This window comes from Canis lupus, chromosome 24 (assembly GCF_048164855.1).
Source record: "Canis lupus baileyi chromosome 24, mCanLup2.hap1, whole genome shotgun sequence".
Lineage (NCBI taxonomy): Eukaryota > Metazoa > Chordata > Mammalia > Carnivora > Canidae > Canis > Canis lupus.
Genome location: NC_132861.1, coordinates 41,700,818 through 41,720,642, shown reverse-complemented (window position 1 = coordinate 41,720,642; position 19,825 = coordinate 41,700,818). Strand labels below are relative to the sequence as shown.

General features: G+C 38.7%; 1 protein-coding gene across 4 annotated transcripts in view; it reads left to right on the top strand.

The window, feature by feature from the left end:
- Window positions 1–19,825, top strand: part of COL4A4 (collagen type IV alpha 4 chain) — a 125,554-nt gene that overhangs the window by 42,376 nt on the left and 63,353 nt on the right. For all 4 annotated transcript variants that reach the window (XM_072796480.1, XM_072796478.1, XM_072796479.1 and 1 more), the window contains 14 exons: window positions 931–975; window positions 1,817–1,933; window positions 5,045–5,113; window positions 8,059–8,094; window positions 9,368–9,430; window positions 9,821–9,856; window positions 10,073–10,114; window positions 13,270–13,350; window positions 14,158–14,211; window positions 14,487–14,546; window positions 15,623–15,667; window positions 15,978–16,031; window positions 16,826–16,895; window positions 17,437–17,541. In XM_072796480.1, coding sequence (XP_072652581.1) covers window positions 931–975; window positions 1,817–1,933; window positions 5,045–5,113; window positions 8,059–8,094; window positions 9,368–9,430; window positions 9,821–9,856; window positions 10,073–10,114; window positions 13,270–13,350; window positions 14,158–14,211; window positions 14,487–14,546; window positions 15,623–15,667; window positions 15,978–16,031; window positions 16,826–16,895; window positions 17,437–17,541 — 877 coding nt within the window. The remainder of the gene's footprint in view (window positions 1–930; window positions 976–1,816; window positions 1,934–5,044; window positions 5,114–8,058; window positions 8,095–9,367; window positions 9,431–9,820; window positions 9,857–10,072; window positions 10,115–13,269; window positions 13,351–14,157; window positions 14,212–14,486; window positions 14,547–15,622; window positions 15,668–15,977; window positions 16,032–16,825; window positions 16,896–17,436; window positions 17,542–19,825) is intronic.

Genomic DNA, 19,825 nt, shown 5'->3' with positions numbered 1-19,825 from the left:
CAACCAGATGGCTTAGAGATCATTCCATATCAATTTATGTAGATTAAACTTACTCTCTTAAAAATACTGCACAATATGCCATAATATAGATAAAACTATAGTTTATTCCATGTTGATGTAAATTTGAGATCCTGTCCCAACTTTGTGTTATGCCAGGGCACAACAACAATCCTGTAAATTACCTGTGTATACACTTAAAAGTTTATTTCTCTTGTATGCCCAGATGCTAAGAAGTCAAATTTCACAAGGTATCAAATGTTTTTTTTTTTAAAGATTTTTAAAAATTTTTTATTTATTTATGATAGTCACAGAGAGAGAGAGAGAGAGAGAGAGGCAGAGACATAGGCAGAGGGAGAAGCAGGCTCCATGCCCCGGGAGCCCGACGTGGGATTCGATCCCGGGTCTCCAGATCGCGCCCTGGGCCAAAGGCAGGCGCCAAACCGCTGTGCCACCCAGGGATCCCTGTTTTTTTTTTTTTTTTAATTGATGTTGCCAAATTGGCTTCCTAAGTACAAAAAGAAAAGTACAAAGTTTTTTTTTCCCCAAAGGTTTTTTTAAATTTTAGCATTTCAGCTCATTAATGTAAAAAAGGAGCACCTGGGTGGCTCAGTGGGCTAAGCATCAGACTCTTGATTTTGACTCAGGTCACCATCTCGGAGTCATGAGATTGAGTTCCACATCAGGCTCTGCACTCAGCAGGGAGTCTGCTTGAGATTCTCTCTTTCCCTCTCCTTCTGCTCTCCCTCCACCATTCTCTCTCTCAAATAAATAAATCTTTTTAAAAAATTTCATGAATATAAAAATAAGTAACAGTGACTGCTAAGAGATTTTTTTAAAAATGGCTCATTATTTATGTTTTCAAGTAAATCAATCTGTTAATCCAATACTTTAATAACTTTTATATCTTTGTCTTGTTTTCTGGGATGTTAGGGTCCAACTGGTGTTCCTGGATTTCCAGGGTTGGATGGCATACCTGTAAGTGTTTTTTAATTTTCTCCATTTATTTTAAAAAAGGGAAAAGCTCATCAGGCTCTCCACTCAGTGGGGAGTCTGCTTCTCCTTCTCCCTCCCCCTACTGTGCTTGCTCTAATAAATAATAAAATCTTAAAAAAAAATAACTGCCAACATATTCGTATAAGGTATATACAGCATTTAAACCAATAAAAGAGCACACAACTGAAAAAAAAAAAAAAGGGAAAAGCCCTCATTGAAGTCCTTAAATCACATATTCTCTCTCTCTATATATATATTTATTTGGCAGACTCTTCTTTATTTTCTCCTGGTAGTGCATGGAAGGGCATTTGCATTTCAATTTTGCATAATAACTTTGAGACCAAAACACTTTACTTGAAAAGAAAGGTTTTCAAACAGATTAGAGAAAAACATTCTAAAATATAAGCTACATTTACTTTCCATGTTCTAGAAATAAATGTGTACTCATAGTGAAAGATTTTACTTGCTGGTTAGTTTTAACAGTGGAAGGGGGCTCAAAACTTTCATTTATAATATGTAAACCAAATGAAAGAAGGAAGAGGTGTTTCAGGGGCTCTATAATCCATTAGAGTCTTTCTAAGGATTTTAAGGAAGATGCTCTCCCAAATCTCTTGGAATATTCCAAACTAATTTAAATTGGGCTATATTAAAATTTATCTCTACATCTTTACTATGCTACATAGTACTTGTGGGTGGGAAGGAAGTTTCACAAATTAAATAGCACGTGAGTCACCATTGCCATAACGTGGGTACCCATATTACATAAACTTTGTGTTATAGCATTCTTGCAAAAACACCTCACTTACAAGCTTGTTTCTTACAGGGCCACCCGGGGCCTCCTGGATCCAGAGGCAAGCCTGGCATGCATGGCTACAATGGTTCACGAGGTGATCCAGGGTTTCCAGGAGAAAGAGGAGTTCCTGGCCCAGGAGGCCCCCCAGTAAGATCCCCACAGCTCATCCTAAAGGGAATCTTATGTGAAGGTCTCTCCAATGGGCACGAGCTTCATGTGGCCAAGAAACAGAGTTAGTGCAGGTGTACTGGGAGCATGGTGAATGAATGAGGGTGTCTGGAGGATGAGGACAGAGAAGTATGCAGGACCTAGAGCTCTTGGGCCTTGCAGACTGTGGGAGGAGGCTGGGTTTTCTCTTGCATGCCAAAGGGGAAGGCAGTGAAGGGCTACAAGCAAGGAAGCAATTGTATGATCTGATTGATGTTCCATTGAGGTACTCTAGGCTGCTGTACAGAGAATAGAGTAAAAGGAGGAGCAGAGAGGCCAGAAAGCAAAATGTAGATTATTTATCATTCAGGGTCCACTGTGGGACTATGATTTCAAGGGGTCACACTTAGCTGAGATCCAGCAAACAGGAGGCAGCTTCTGCACATAACCACTGCTTCCATCCCCCATATCCAGACACTAGCAAACCACCTAAGGTTGCATTTACAAGAATTTATCATCCAAATATTAACAGTAATGGCAGCATTTGTCTCAATATTCTAAGATCACAGTGGTCTCCTGCTTTAACTATTTCTAAAGTTCTTTTATCCATTTGTTCACTGCTATGTGATCCAAACCCAGATGACCCCCTAGTGCCAGAGATTGCACGGATCTATAAAACAGACAGAGATAAGTACAACAGAATATCTCGGGAATGGACTCAGAAGTATGCCATGTGATGCTACCTTAAAGTCAGAATAACCTGCATTATAGCTGGAATAAACTTTAAATTACTGTTAAAAAAAAAAAAAACCCTTAGGTTTCTGATCTTCCCTGCTTGGCTAGAACGACAGGACCGGGGAGAGGATGTCTTCCTCACTTCTAGTACATCTCCTAGGTGGACCCTAAGTCACATTCCATCTGCAAAGGGGTCTGGGAAATGTAGTTTTAGCTTTCTCATCTCCATAAGGCAATAAAAAAATAGAAGGTATTTGGAATGGATGTTCAGAAACAGTTGACAATATCCAGCACTTCAGAAAACTTTATTGCTTTCAGGTATTTTGTTTAAAATTGTCTCCAATCTTTATATGAGGAAAAAGAAAACAGAGAGAAAGGGAATAGAGGAAAGAATAGTTTTTGCTAAAGTCATATTCATATTCTGAACATTCAGAAGAGGAGGAGCTCTCGATTTTAGCTTCCCCACAGCATGTTGTGGTGACCAAACTGAAGTTTGTCATAATGATGCCTTTGCAAGGCAGCTTTCTCCCCCTTGACCCACCTCACTTATAGTCAGTCCTCACTTTGCCCCATAGTATGAGGCATTAAGAATGACCACGCAAGCTGACACCACACAAAGCAACCTTAACAGCTAATGGGAACAATGACTATTGTTCCGTGACCTTTATTATGTTTTGTTAAAATATTAAAAACTTAATGTTAGTTGTCCCTACATAGGGAAAAATTTTTTTAAACTAACATTGATTTAGTACTTTGCCATTTAAAACAGACTCATTGAGAATGGAAGTGTTTCACGTCTTTGTAGAAACTTCCCAAGAGTGTTTTGAAGATGCCTTCTTCTGGCCATGTAACTTCCAGACCTGAAGTGAAGACATTTTTCTGTGCTATGGTGAATTGCCATACTCTTTTCTGAGTTCAGATCAGCATCTGGTGCTGTAAGCTATCTCTAAGAGTCCCTTTACAATGAGAGTCTTATGCTGGTGCCATGTCCTCTGGCCACCTTTTTTTTTTGGTCCCAGCCACTTCCTTTTTTTGTGTTTGGCACTTTGTCTTCATGGAGGACTCCTTCTGACTCAGAGTCTCAACATTCCACAATCGCTCAGTTATTTCTTCTCTAACTCCACTTACACTGGGCCTGAATTTCACTGCCAGCTTTATCATTTTTCATTCCCTGGCTTACTTCCATCATTGATGGACAATTGCTTCTTGGAATGGGGTCTGATTTTCATGAAATGTCATTTAGGTTTATCACTGGGAGATAAGGAAGGAACATAACTACACATTTGGCTGGTGTGTGTGTGTGTGTGTGTGTGTGCATATGCACCTGCTGACTCACAGATGTGCAGTGACCAATTGTTACTAGACAGAAAGGAGTGATGGGACTAGTAATCATGATTCGCATCTGTTACTTATATATACCAATGAGCTAGCAGTGAAGTCACTCAGTTAATATAAGGTAGTAACTGAAGTTTGAACCATTTTGTTGGAGGACTGGTGCTATTTCACTTAACTGTGAAACTAAAATTCATGCATATTGGAACTGTGTGAAGAAAAGACTGCCTGCGTAGATGCATCTGATTTCTCAAGGAAAACAGTTGCTGTGACTTACCATAAAAGCCTTAAATATCTCCCATTGGAAGCACAGTCAGGACTTTTCCAGGAAGGATTAACTTTGAAATCTGCCTGTCCTTTGCAGGAACGTGATACATGAAGATAGAATTGTTATGTGGTAACCAAGTTAAGATATGTTGAGATATTCAGTAGGAAAACTTTGGAGGAAAAAAGAATACATTGAATTATTTCATTCACTTTTTAAAAATACTCTTAAGTAAGCTTGCAGATACTTACAAAAACCTTCCAAAAAGAAGATACGTTTTTAAAAGTCTTACGAAGGCTGCAGAGGCTCTATTTTGAACACAAATGAAATGAATAAAATCAGTTTTTAAAAAATGATTTCTAGGGCATAAATTATTAACTGAAAATTGCAAAATTGTTTACCTGTGAGAATAATACATGTGAATTTGTATGTTTGAGGAAAAATGCAATTTTCCTGATGAATAATTAGTAAATAGCTATGCATTTTATTATATAATGTATCACCTGCATATATTATATATGTATAACATCTATGGATAATATAAATATATTAATAGATACCCTGTCTTTAGAGATTCATTAATAGGGCCTAACTGAATATTGAATAGATATGTATGAGAACCTTAGGATGATAGCAATAATGAAGAGAATAAAGAAATCTCCACTAGCGAAACATGACTGTAATGGTATTTTACCGGTAATAATATTTCATGAAAAAAAGGAAATACTGAAATAATCATATGCTTTCTTCCCCCTCTTAAGTGAATACTTTATTTTCAGGGCCTTCCTGGTGAAAGGGGAGAAAAAGGAAATTCAGTGTTCATTTTAGGTGCCATTAAAGGTATTCAGGTAAGCTTTATGATCATAGTGGGTTTAAAAAAATTATTTTTCCACCTAGGTAAACCCATCCAGGGAACACATGGAGATATATATATATATAAAGATATATATATCTTTTGAAATGTCCTGGAGCACACCATTTTTTATCATTACCCTGACTTTCTGGATGACACCATACTTCTTGTGTGAAGACACTTGGCTTTAATTGCTCTGCCTGTAAAATTCCAGTATCTCCTAACTGTTCTTGCAAAGCGTGAAAGATACATTTATTTCAGGGTTTCTCAGTCTTGGTACTATTGGCATCTGGGGCCTGATAATCATTTGTTGTGGAAGCTGACCCTGTGCATTGTAGGATGAAGAGAATCCCTGACCTTTACCCATTAGATGCCAGCAGCATCCCCCTGCCTAAATAATATCTCCAGGTATTACCAAATATGTCCTGGGAAGAAATATCACCTCAGTTGAGAAGCACGGGTTTATTTGTAGATAGAATGTTGTAATGCTAATACTTGCCATCCAGTATAAGAAGAATCAGCACTATTGAACTTGAAAATTGTGGAAACCTTATAGCACAATCCCGGGTAAATTAAATGCTTTTGTGTTTTTATGTACAATGACATACAAACATTGATAAATAAACTCTTAAATGATCACCTATACCTCCAGTATGAGTAGCATGAATAAGCAGAAGATCAGTAGATATAAATCAAGAGGAAAAATATGGTACATTTGCACCATTCATCTTCTGATGGACATCTGAGCTCATTCCACAGTTTGGCTGTTGTGGACTTTGCTGCTCTAAACATTGGGGTGCAGGTGTCCCTTTAGATCACTATGTTTGTATCCTTTGGATAAATGACTAGTAGTGCAATTGCTGGGTCATAGAGTAGTTCTATTTTTAACTTTCTGAGGAACCTCCATATTGTCTTCCAGAGTGGCTACACCAGTTTGCATTCCCACCAGCAGTGTAAGAGAGTTCCCCTTTCTCTGTATCCTCACCAACATGTTGTTTCCTGAGCTGTTAATTTTAGCCATTCTGACCCATGTTACTCAGGCTGAATACTTTTTTGCAATAGTGCAAGAAAGAGTAAGTGGGATAGAAGGAGAAATGAATATAGAGAATTCCTCATCTTTTTTTTTTTTAAAGATTTTATTTATTTATTCATGAGAGACACAGACAGAGAGAGAGGCAAAGACAAAGGCAGAGGGACAAGCAGGCTCCATGCAGGGAGCCTGATGTGGGACTCGATCTCGGGTCTCCAGGATCATGCCCTGGGCTAAAAGCAGCGCTAAACCGCTGAGCCACCTGGGCTGCCTGAGAATTCCTCATCTTACAGAGAAACAGAAGATCCCTAATAAAAATGGCCTGCAGGGGGGCACCTGGGTGGCTCAGTTGGTTAGGTGTCTGACTCAATTTTGGCTCATGTTATGATCTCAGAGTTGTGAGATTGAACCTTACTTAAAATTCTTTCTCCTGCTCTCTCTGCCTCTCCTCTAAAAAAAAAAGTCTACAGATCAATAACTTTAAAGAAACAATACTTTTAAAAGTCCATATGCACTTCACAGCCATTTGGATTATTTAAAAAAACAGAAAATTGTATGTGTTGATGATTATGGGGAGAAATCTGAGCTCTTCTGCATTGCTGGTGGGAATGTAAAATGGTGCAGCTACTCTGGATGATGGTATCATGGCTCCTCAAAAAAATTAAATGTAGAAACACTTTATGACCCAGCAATTCCATTTCCAGGTATATACCCGAAAGAAATGAAGGCAGGGTCTCAAACAGAGATTTGTACCTGTATCTGTACAAACAGATATTTGTACCGCCACGTTCCTAGTAGCATTATTCATGATAGACAAAAGGTGGAAGCAACCCACCCTATTCACCCTATTGTTGGGTGAATGGATAAACAGAATGTGATCTATACATATAACACAGTATTATTCAGCCCTAAAAAGGACAGGAATTCTTTTTTTTTCCCTTTGAAAGATAAGTGTTTTATTTTTTGAAAACAAAACAAAACAGTCGTTCGGTGGTGGAGCCCTGCTAAGGACAGGAATTCTGACATCTGCTACAACACGGATGAAGCCTGAGGTCATTATGCTAAGTGACATAAGCCAGCCACAAAGGGCAGATAATATATGATTTCACTTATATGAGGTTCTTACAGCAGTGAGATCCACAGAGACCAAGAGTGGAATGGTGCTTGCTAGGAGCCAGAGGGAGGGGAAATGTATTTAATGGCTACAGTTTACACTGGGGAGGATGAAAACGTTCTGGAGATAGAAGATGGTGATGGTTGCCCAACAGTGTGGACATACTACATGCCACAGAACTGTACATTTAAAAATGGCTGAAATGCTGTTATCTTATGTATAGTTTATATTTTACATTAAAAAAGAAGCTATGTTCAAGAGAATATACACTCTTTGATTCATTAAGGCATGTAGTCTCAGGGCAGAGCCACTGAGCTATAGGTGCACGCAGAGGCAGGCATGAGAGAATTTCTGCAAGAATTTCCTTTATATCTACTCTAGGATGATAAAAAAGGAGCAAAGTATCTGTTGAGGGAGGCAAGTTCTGGCAGTTAGACCAGAGACAGTTAAGCTGTGATGCAATGGGAGGACCTATGGATTGAGAATTTAGATTGTAAATGGAAAGATGAAAATCTCATCTTGACGCCATGTCATCAGGACTCAAGCAATCTTTGTCTGGTTTTGGCTGAGTAGAAGCAGGATTCCATGGTTAGGAATGGACACAGAAAGTCCTCTCCACACAGCCTTCCACAGTTGTCAACACTAAAAAACTGAACAGCCTGCACAGACAGTCCAAATAATTCCTATGTGTATTCCTCTTTTACATCATGTGTGTTTTAGGGAAGTGGTGTTGCTCTTCTAAAGCAATGCATCAAAAAAAAAAAAATAAAGCAATGCATCATCGTTCCTCTTGCAGGGTGACAGGGGGGACCCAGGACCTCCTGGCTTGCCGGTAAGTCTCCTGATCAGCCTGTGGTTCACACTGTCTACATCTTAGCAGGACCGACTGCATCATTTGCAGAACCCAAGAATTCCAAGGTGGTGACAGAGAGGGTTAAATCAGGCATGAGCCCCTATGTGGCCACACAGGTCCCAGCAGACTTCTGCTTACCTTCCTCTTCTGTCTTTTAATGATCATTTGGCATTACCTGGGTACATATAGTCACTTAATATTTGGGATGATAAGTCTCCCTCGAGTCTACCTAAATAATACATATCAAGTGGAAATGATATTGCTTTATACCATTCTGACTGCTGAATCAGTGTGTATTGCATTTAATTTTTTGCCTCTTCTTTTTTGCCCTGAAATTTGTAATGCAATGATTATATTAGTCTTTGAAATTAATCAATCGATGTTCACAAGATTAAAATTGAAAGCAGTTTTGCCTCCAAATTGATTAACCTATAATTTTGCTTGGTAACTTCTGACTGTAGACAGGATGACTCTCCCACATTACTTTCCTCACTACCCCTGAAGCTCCGTTCGATATAATCAATGAGATACTTTCATGTTGCCATTAAAATAAGTACCAATTCATCCTCCTTGGGAGAGTAATTTCTTGCACACTCACAAATCATTTGATGTGGGCAGGTTGGCGGAAGAGCAGAGAGCCTCTCTTTAAGCTTCTAGGAATGTATAGCTGTAACCCCTCTTGGTGAATCTGTGTGGAATTATGCTACAACATAGATGTTATAGAAAATTGTGGCAAAAAAAATAAATAAGAAGAAAGAAAATTGTGGCTACATCACCTTAATCTTGAAGTGGGGGCATTTCTATTCACATTAACCTGATAAGGCATGTTTTAAAAATATGATAAATAGTATAAATACATTCATAATTTAATATTAATTATTAATATTAATGTTTTTAAAAGCATCCTGATGTATATCAAAGTCATAACATCTATGCAATGTAGGGATAGCTGGTCACAAGCTTTCTTTTTTCTCTACTTTTGCTACTACAAGATTTATTTGTGAACAAGTACATTGATTAATGTACTGAGAAGTCTTAATTCAATCTTAATATAGGAGTTGGTCACACCTGCCAGAGTGCTGCTGTCATATAGCTTTGGGCCCTATGGTACGCAGCTCTGGGCACAGGGCAGATGTTTCTGGGACTGTGATTTCTTTGGAGGTTTTTGTCCACTAAAGATTACATGTAGGTCTTGCTGTGAGTGATGATTCTGAGTTTTGGGAACTGATGTACTGGTGGTTCTCATGTTTAGGGACCGAAGGGGGCACGAGGACCGGCAGGCCCAAGGGGACAGCCAGGAGAGCCTGGGTTAACAGTAAGTATAGCCCTGCTCATTCCAATCCTCTCAAAACCCGGCCTGGATGTTTAAATTAAGAAAAAAAAAAGAGAGAGAGAGAGAGAGAGAGAGAGAGAGAGAAAGAGAAACGAAGGAAAGAAAAAAAGGCAATTGCAGCCTTGCGTAGAGGGCACAGGTAAGTTGTTTGAGAGGTTATCACTGATGAATCCACGTACACCTCCCATTACCAGTGTGAGTTTATCTTGAAGCACAGGCCTGGGGAAACAAGGAGCCCAGCCATGAGAGGAAGCCCAGCATGCACGTTTTAAAATTCAAGGTTTCGTAAAGAGGAACCCAGGGCAACCTGCGCTGACACATTGTGATTCCTGTAACTGACACTTGACTTGTGTATTTTTGCCATTGATGTAGGGTGCTCCGGGCCATCCTGGGAGACCAGGCTTGAAGGTGGGTGGTCATGAGTAACATATACCAAATCGAGACTGTCCGTGTGCAATGACATGAGTGACCACCAAGATCTGTCTGATTTATGTCTTTCCCTTATTAAACATCCCAAAATACTGAATTAACTTCAATTAATTGCTTAACCAGAAGTCCTACTTGCTTGTAATTACCTTTTTAGTATTCAAAAGCAATTACCTTTTTTTCCCTTTTCTTTCCCAGGGTAATCCTGGTGTGGGAGTAAAGGGGCAAATGGGAGACCCGGTAAGAATCCCCTTTTGCACGGAGGAGCAGATGTTAAAATGTGTGTGCTGCCCGGGTGGCAGAGGCTGTTCTGATTATCACTTAAATTGTGTTCATTATCCAGTCACTGCCCAATTTTATGGCTGAGAATTTTTTTTCCTGAATTATTATGGCACCATTACCCTTGACTGTAAAATGACAGTTCTGACAAAATTTAGCACTAAATTCAAGTGAATGTATAGGACACATTTTACCCCCAGCAAAAAGAGATCGAACATTTCTGATAATTTAGTATATCCAGAGTGACGGTTTGTTTAATTACTGATTTTCTTGGCTTAATTACACAAATTTCCTCAGAAACCTCAACTCCACATGTAAATAAAAGTATAAATTCCTAGAACCAAAAGCATTTAGCAACACCATCTCTCACTCCCTCCCCGTCTCACGCTCATCCTCACTGTCCTTCCCTGCTCTCCCTCACTCCCATAGTCCTTTCTGCTGAGGCAGGAAACTTAGCAAAGATAAGCTTTAAAAAGGTATTTTAAGATGCCAACTCATCTGCAAACAATCTGAATGGCTAACAGTTGGTAAGTGGCTCATGCAAACAACTGTGGGTAAGTAGATCCTGAATGTCTACACTGTGCCAGGCTAGGATTGGTGCTGGATGTGGGGATGTAGAAAGATAGACCTGATCCCCATTCTCGTGGAGTTCCAGTGTGGTTGGGTCAGTTATGGCACAGCCATTAAACAAAATGACTCGATTGCCCAAAATATATTGGAAGACTTCATGATGTGTAGACATACCCATGATAGCGTGTTGATCAGAAAGCACAGGTTACAAAAGTATAAGCTCAATTTTGTAAAAAAAAAAAAAACAAAAAACAAAAAAACAACAACAACAACACAAGGCATTAAAATATACAGTTAGAGCAGAATTTTGCAACCTCAATACTATTTCCTTGTTGTGAGGGCTGTCTTGGGCATTGTAGGATGGTTAGGTGCATCCCTGGTTTCTACCCACTAGATACCAGTAACAGTACTCCCCTCTCAGTTGTGACAAACTAAAATGTGTTAGGATCTTGCCAGATGTCCCTGGGGGTGGGGAGTAGTAGTATGTACAATGGCTTACACTCTTTCCATAAAAACCACTAACTTAGAGAAATGGGTGAAAGGGAATATACTAAAACATGGTTTTTCAAACTTGGGAATTCATGGACTTCCAGAGAATGTACTTGTCAAAGCCCCAGAAACTCATGCACCCCAGCTCAAGAAACACTACCTTGTGGAATGAGACTGGCACTGCTAGTTTAGGGACCTCAGCACCAGTGCAATCAGATGCAGTTGCAAACTTAGGCCATAGAATCATGTGGAAATGTTTGGCTATGAGATAGCCATTCAGATTATCCAAAATATGCTTATTCTAATTCCTTTGGATTGTCTGCTAAATCAAAACATCACTGTGAAATTTTGACACAGAGCTCTTGGGTGTTCAAGAACATGTTTGCCCACATAACACTACCCCAAATGGTTGTTTCTAATTTGTCTTAGATGATATGATCATGGACCATTTACATTTTGTTCTTCGTAATTCGTGTTCTTTGTACTTTTTACTAAAATGAATATATGGTACTTTTTTCAATGTGAGAAAATAGTGGCATGACCAACATTTTGAAGAAACTCCCTTGCTTGTCAGCCTTTATGGGTTTTTCTCAGGCTTATTACAGTTGCAAGAATAAGCATGGTTGCATTTACCAATACATGTTACTCACTTGCTTGTGTATAGTATTCTTCTGCCCCAAATCCCACTTACCAAAAACATTAATGACTTAATAATAATATATTTGAGAATCATCTTTGTTCCATTTAGTGTAGTAAGTACTAAGCATTTTATGGGCATTATCTAGTTAATCAAATAATAATACTTTGAAGTAGGCAGCTTATAATGCCTATTTCACGGAGAAGGAAAGTGAGATTCAGAGGAATCAAGGAAACAAAGGCTAGGAAAGATTTTAAGGAACTTGTCCAAAATGGTGGTCAGTAAGGTCCTGGTTTGCAAATATAGGTGACCTGCTCTGTCACCTGCTCTTAACTGTGTCTAAGTGCAGAAGACTAGAAATAGTGAGAAAAGTAAAAAAAAAAAAAAATTATCTGTTAATTAAGGGTGAGAATTTATGCTTATATTATGGCAAACCCAATTCACGGGGCATTTTACTCCCAAGAGAATAGCATTGCTATTAACATAAATAACAACTTTTGGCTAATTATTTTATAGAGAGAGTTTAAACATATTGTTGAATACAAATTAGAAGTAACCTAAATCAGGGGTTCCTGGGTGACTCAGTCAGTTAAGCATCTGACTCTTGATTTTGGCTCAGATCATGATCTCAGGGTGGTGAGATCAAGCCCTCTGTCAAGCTCCTCCCTCACTCAGCAGGGAGTGTAGTAGAGATTCTCGCTCTCCCTCTCCTTCTGCTTTTCCCCCCTGTACCTGCTTGCGCAAGTGCGTGCACACCCAGTCTCTCTCTGTTAAATAAATAAATAAATAAATAAATAAATAAATAAATAAATAAATAAATAAATCTTTAAAAAAGAACCTAAATCTAACCAGAGTGGAATGGCCTAATAAATGATAGCGTATTCTTATGATAGATTATTGCAAATGGCACTAAAAATCAGGTTTTTGAAAAATTTCTAGTATGATTGGAAAATGCACAAAAATTTGTACTATAAAAGACAAAATTATTTTAAAACTTTAACATAATATAAAAATATAAGCCATACTCTGTATTTTAAATTGTTTACATATTTTATATAATATTCTGATTATATTTTAAATTGTATTTCGTACATCATTTGATCACATACACATATGGGTACATATGTACATGTATGTATATGCACACAAGCACACACAGCACGAAGAACCATGCCAAAGTTTTGATAGAGATCTCTGATGGTAGGATTATGAAACGCTTTTTTGGTTTTGAAATTTATTTTTAATGATAAGTATTATGAAAAACAATACATGATATGTTTGCCGTGATTTATATTTTAAATCCATGCCACGCAGGATTGTATGCATTGTATCACAATACGTGGGTGAAAATCTTTGTTTCAAATTTTATTTCAAAATAAAGTTAATATGAAATTCCTACTATCTTAATTTTTTTTGAAAGGGTGAGGTTGGCCAGCAGGGTTCTCCTGGACCCACCTTATTGGTACAGCCACCTGATTCCTGTCTGTATAAAGGAGAAAAGGTAATTATCAATCTATATGTTGCCTTGATAAAGTAGTAGTAGCCAACATTTGCTGAACATGTAGCTGTGCCAGCAAAGTGCAGGGCACCTACAGATATCCCTGCATTAATCCCAAAGCAACCTCAGCAGACTGCTACTGTTATTAGCCTCATTGTACAGACTTGAAAAATGAGGCTTAGGAAAATTACCCATGTACTTAGGTTTATTCAGTTGCTGAGTCACAGACCTATTGTGGGCTGCTAAATTGGGACATGTCCTCCAGAATATAGTGCCCCATTGATACCATCTTTGATAAATGGGCTGAAAGGACCACAGGAAGTCCAGTTGTCTTTAAGGTATTATATATGGGGTTTGATGTTTTGATAACTGAAAAAGTAGCAGGTGCATAGTACTGGGCAGACTCTTGGTGAATTGACCACTTCCTCTGTCAGCCTGTAGTTTGGATGTTACTGATGCCACATGCAGATTCTGTTGTCAATTTTCAATTACCGGATTAAATTTCACTCATTTGCTCAAAATGAGCCACTCTTCTCAATGACTGCATTCCCAGCTTGGATCTGCTGCCCTGATTCTGTGGTGGTCACGCCCCCTACACCTCATGACACCACTTCTCTCACACAGAGCTGACCTGAATAGTGTCAGGTTTACAAGTGCACCTGCACCTTAGTCGCGAACCAGCGACAATTGAAGAGTAATCCTTTATTTTTAAAATTAGTAAAATGCTTCTTGAAGAGATAATGTCTGAAAGATGTAGAATTCAGTATGTTAAATAAGAATAAACCAGATTATATTCATTATTATTTTTAGGGCATAAAAGGAATGCCTGGTATGATTGGACCTCCAGGACTACCGGGACCCAAGGTAGTTTACTGAAATACCCCCCTTTTTTTTTTAATTTATAGGATAGGATATCTTAATTTAAAAAATTATTTTTGCATGGTCTTTATCATTGATTTAATGCTAATATATATTCCTAGAAGTTTTCACTATTTTATCATAATTCCATAGGGCATCTATTCTAAGGTAGTTGTTTTCTTTAAGGTGCTGGCAATAATTTTTATTTCATCTTGTTTTTGCATTCCATGTCACTGAAATATTGTTGCTTGAATGCCTCTAAATGTTGTCATCTCTTTAAGGGAGAACCTGGAATTGGACCAAAAGGAGAGAAGGGTATTCCTGGGTTCTCAGGACCTCGGGTAAGGATCACTCATGCCATTCATGCTGTCCCTGACATCAGTGAATTGGAGGTTGTCCTCTCTCACATTTTTATAAAACTAGATCAGTATTGGGGCACCTGGGTGGCTCAGCAGTTGAGTGTCTGCCTTTGGCTCAGGTCATGATCCCGGGGTCCAGGGAATGAGTCTCACAGTGGGCTTCCCTCAAGGAGCCTGCTTCTCCCTCTGCCTATGTCTCTGCCTCTTTCATGAATAAATAAATAATATCTTAAAAAATTAGATCAGTATTTCTAACAACTTAAAAGTAGAGACTTTCTCAAATAAGAATGATATTCTTTGGACAAAAATTATGTAATAGCTACATGTCCCAACAAAACATCCCTTCTGGTGATGTTATTTAGGTAAAATGGGCAAGCAGAAGATAGAATTGGTGGGAAGTAACAGGATTGTGGCATTTCCTGCCACAGTGACCCAGTGTCACTGTGATAGCAGCTTGGAATTAGTCATTTAAGCCTCATTGATAAAAGAGGGTACTGATCTCAGGGCAGTAGCTACAAAAAAATATAGCATCAGGACTCAGACGTCACCACACATGCCACTAATGGGGTCACCATTGATAGAGTCACTCTAGAGGCCAGAACCCCTGTGGTCAAGGGCACTGAGTTTATATGGCTCCAGATTCAGTAGCTAATGGGTGACATTGGCTTCCATGATAATTATTTTTTTGCTAACAATGCACAGAGTACCTATTAATCTCTAGACAAATTATAATGCAATGATTCCAAAAATATTTAGCCCAGTGCAAGCATCAGGCTAAATAAGTTAAAACCCAAGAGCAACAACAACAAAAATATGTTCTTAATTTGAAACAGTGGCAAGGACATGAATTTTTAAAATAAAAGTGAAGGTCAGTTAAAATAGCAAATGTTATAAAGAGACTGAATCTACTTTATATGTATTTCCTTTTACTCAGCTACCTTTGCAGATGAGATGAAAGAGCCATAAAGCAGTTTCATAAGATGAAAAATAATGCATTGAACTGGTTTCAAGCACTTTGATTTCATTCTCCTTGTGTTGATGTTTTGTGATTTTATTAGGGTGATCCGGGTTCCTATGGCTCTCCAGGTTTTCCAGGATTAAAGGTAAATATACACAGTTAAAGAGATGATAAGTACATATTTATTCATAAATGCAATTCAGTGTCATTCAAAAGTAGTGACAGGGCATGAAAGTATGCATTAATTGGAAAAGGAGACACATTTATTTTACAGATCGCAGGATCTAGCTGTAGATACAAAAACTAACACCAAAATTCTCTGATACAACCCAAATGCGATACTGAGATTTTGCACAGAATCTCAGTGAGTACGTGTCATTCAAATGAAACAAGAATGGGATAATTTGTCACCCAGTCAGGTTTGTTTTTAAAGTCATGTTTGTGGTTACTTATAGGGGAAACCAGGACTGTTTGGAGATCCTGGATCATTTGGATTTGTTGGCCCAAAGGTAAAAAAGCAGGTGTATTTGAGTACAGCCTAAATAAAATTCTCTGTCCCTCATGTTACCTAATTTGTTTTAAAAAACACTTGAAAGAATCATTAAAAAAACTTAGCTTTTGGAAGAGACAGAGTTAATTTTGCATATTTTATGTCAATGCATGTCATAACGATTATGTTCTGCATTTGAGAAAGAATTCAACCTTTTGAAGGTGAATAATAACGAAAGTTTCAGAAATTCTGTGGGGATCACCTCGTATCATGACTAAAATCAGAGAGAGCAGGGGAGTGCTCCCTGCTTTCGCTACTGTATTTTTTTCTTCCCTTTGTACCTCTGTACCCTCACATCCTGCATTTGCAAGGACAAGCCATGGTGGCAGTAAGGGAACAGAGTTGAGAAGGACAATATTTGCTGTTAAAATAAGATGTAGATTCGGATTCTATAAGTGAATAGACAACTTGTCCTAGATGCTAAGTTTGACATCCATGCTCAGAGTACATCTAAGAAACTTCATGGTTTCAGAGGTATCTAATCTATGGGCATGAAATAGGTTTTTGTGGGGGGGGTAATTTTTTTCTTTTGTGAGAGTTTTGCCAGGTGGTCATTTACTTCTGCTGGTAGGTTGGGGTGGCTGCAGGGGTGTCGGATTCCTTTGTCATTCCCAGAACTCCATGAACCATTCCTTTTTCTACTCATCCTGTAATCTTCATTTCTTATATGAATACACTCTTGGGCCATCTGATAGTTACACGCCACATGACAAACAATGTTTCTAAGAAAAGTGTATGAATGAATGATTTCAGGGGGATCCTGGAGACCGTGGGTACCCAGGACCACCGGGTGTTCTGGTAACTCCATCTGTTCCACTCAAAGGTTTGTGTTCAGTTTGCTTCCTCCATAAATTATTAGGAGATGGGACTTGGGTGGCCCTGCCAGGAGAGTCTGGCCCAGTATATGTGCAGTTTGCATACTTGGTATGCTAAATATATTAATTTTAGAAAGGATATATAATTTATAAGTGCAGGTAGACAGGTGCATCTGAATCATCTCTATTGGCAGAAGACTCTCAATGTTATTTTAGTATGCAGAAATGTGTATTATGTCACCTTTCCAAAAGCTTTTTTTTTTTTTTAATTGCTAAACCATTTGACTAAGACCTACCAAGATGCTGCCCTCCAGAAAAAAGTGACCCATATCACTGAGAAAGACAGTGCTGCTCCAAGTTCATGGGTCTGCAGAGCAGGGACAGCTGAAGGGGTTCTAATCTAAGATACTGCATTTTTAAATGTGGTGAGAAATTGCAAGAATGGTCCCCTAGTGGTGCTCCACCAAGCCTCACAAGAAGTAATTGTGTGTGAATTTTAAAATGTATGTATGCATTTATCACACTGACATGTGCTGTTGTTTTGGGCAGGCCCTCCAGGGGATCCGGGGCGCCCTGGCCACTATGGAGAAATGGGGTCCGTTGGACCACCTGGTCCCCCTGGTCCCCCAGGTCCACCAGGGGAAGACTGTGCAGGTAGGACACTCCACTGGCTTTTGTGTGTGAGGTTTCTGACAGCCTCACCCTCACCTCTAGCTGATACTAGATCAACCAGGAGTGTTTCAGAAAAACTAATGGCCATCCCGCCCCCTAGACCAGGAATGTTGGGCTTTCTGGGACGTGGACCTAGGCATCTGCTATTATAAAAGCACCCCCCGCCTTTTTTTTTCTAATGGACAGCTGAGCTTCAGAACCACTGAACTCAAACCAATTCATGGCTTCCTTGGAAGAAATCCAGGTTCCTCTGCTGCACCTCAGAAATATTCAGTCAGCATCTCAGGGGGGGTGGTGGGGTATATGTGTTATCTCAGGGGCATCCTACAAGATTGTCACAGGCAGTGAAGATTTGGAAATCAGTGCCAGGGGTAGAGTGTTTTTTCAGGTGTTACAACCCTCTTGGAAGACTCTCCCTGTCAACTTTTGTACATTAAAATTGAGTTCCTCTTCTACGTAAAAGGTGGAAATACAAATCATGAATTTAAAAATGTTATTACTTAAAAAATTAAAAAAAATAAAATGAGACTCAGCCTTAGTTAAAAAACCAAAACCAAAGCAACAGTCCTCATTCCCCACCCCCGCCAAAAAAAATCTGTATCCCTTCCAAAAACCAACCAACCAACCAACCAAAAACACCTTAGAGCCATGGTAAGAGTTGAGGAAGAACCTGGGAAAGAATCCTATTGATAGAGGACTTTAAACTCCTTCAAGTGCTGTGCTGGTTAATAGGACCAAGTAAGCTTAGGAATAGATGTGTAGAGGGTATTTGCATTCCGTGAACTCAGGAGAACTGATTTAACATGAAGGGAGAGAGACTTGAAAAGATGCCATTTTATCCAGTCTGTGTCTCTTGTTCTATTTACTGAGAAGGAGTAAGAAGTTTCCTGAGATTCATCTGTTAACGACAAAATTCTTTAATATTTCACAAATCTTGCCTTTCACTTTGTGGGATCTGATAACCCACCACAAAGGTGGCAAAGCTTTGTTTCATTTGGTTGATTTAATCTGTAGATACCGTAGCCTTGGCTTACCTGACCCAGGACTATATAAGTCATGTCGAGAGTCCTCAGCTGCTCCGAAGTCATTAGCCCCTGGTCTTAGATTTCTCCTTTTGAAGCTTGTTCATAATAAAATAGTGGCTCCAGCAGATTGAAATAAAAACTCAGTGTGAGCAAGCAACACATATCTCTAGCAGATTGAAAATACAACAAATATAACAGAAACAACAAATATAACAAATGTAACAGACAAATATAGCAAATATAACAGAAAGATTCTTCATTCCACAAGATTTTTAAAAAGAATTAACCCAGTGGCTTTCTTTTTTTTTTTTTAATATTTATTTATTTGTTTATTTATTTAATTATTTATTTGTTCATTCATTCATGAGCAACAGAGAGAGGGGGGGGGGGAGAAGGAAAGAGGCAGAGGGAGAAGCAGGCTCCATGCAGGGAGCCCAACGTGGGACTCAATCCTGGGTCTCCAGGATCAGGCCCTGGGCTAAAGGCAGCATTAAACCTTTGAGCTACCCGGGCTGCCCAACCCAGTGGCTTTCAAATCTTGACTACAATCCATTATAAAATATATATTTTATATTATATTGCATTTGCATTGCATTGAACACACATGTGTATCCACATATACATATGATTGAAACACATATTTCAAAAACAAAAAGAAAAGGAACATGAATTTCACAAAATAATGCCTTTTTGTGTATGATGTACTCTGTTTTCTTTTTTCTTTTTTTTTTTTTTTTTGTGCTCTGTTTTCTTTGCTACTTTTTTCTTTTGAAAAAAAATAAAATCTTTAATGCTGGCCACAACTTAATTGATTTCGTGGGTGGTCAGGGCTGCTATATGCCATACACTACAACCCATTTTCCCCATTGGAAGGTGGTTGAGGATTTTCCATGGCACGGGGACAAGACACTAGGTGGTATTGAGGTCCATCCAATGACTGTAGAGGTTTGGAAACAGGTCTTAGGAATGACACGAAGACAAGAAGGCAGCCAAATCCACAGGAGCACATTTCATTTAAGTACACCAAAGTCTATAGCCTTTATTTTACATATCTTATTTTATAACCATCTAAAGTATTTACCATGCAATAAGCAGGGATTTAGAGTTAGATACCTGTGACTGAATCCCAGCCCTGCCACTTAATATAGTATATGGAAATAGTTATGTATTCACACTGTGGACTAAAAATGTTCCACGTTCTACTACATACAAGCTGTGTGGTCTTAGGCATTTACTAAACC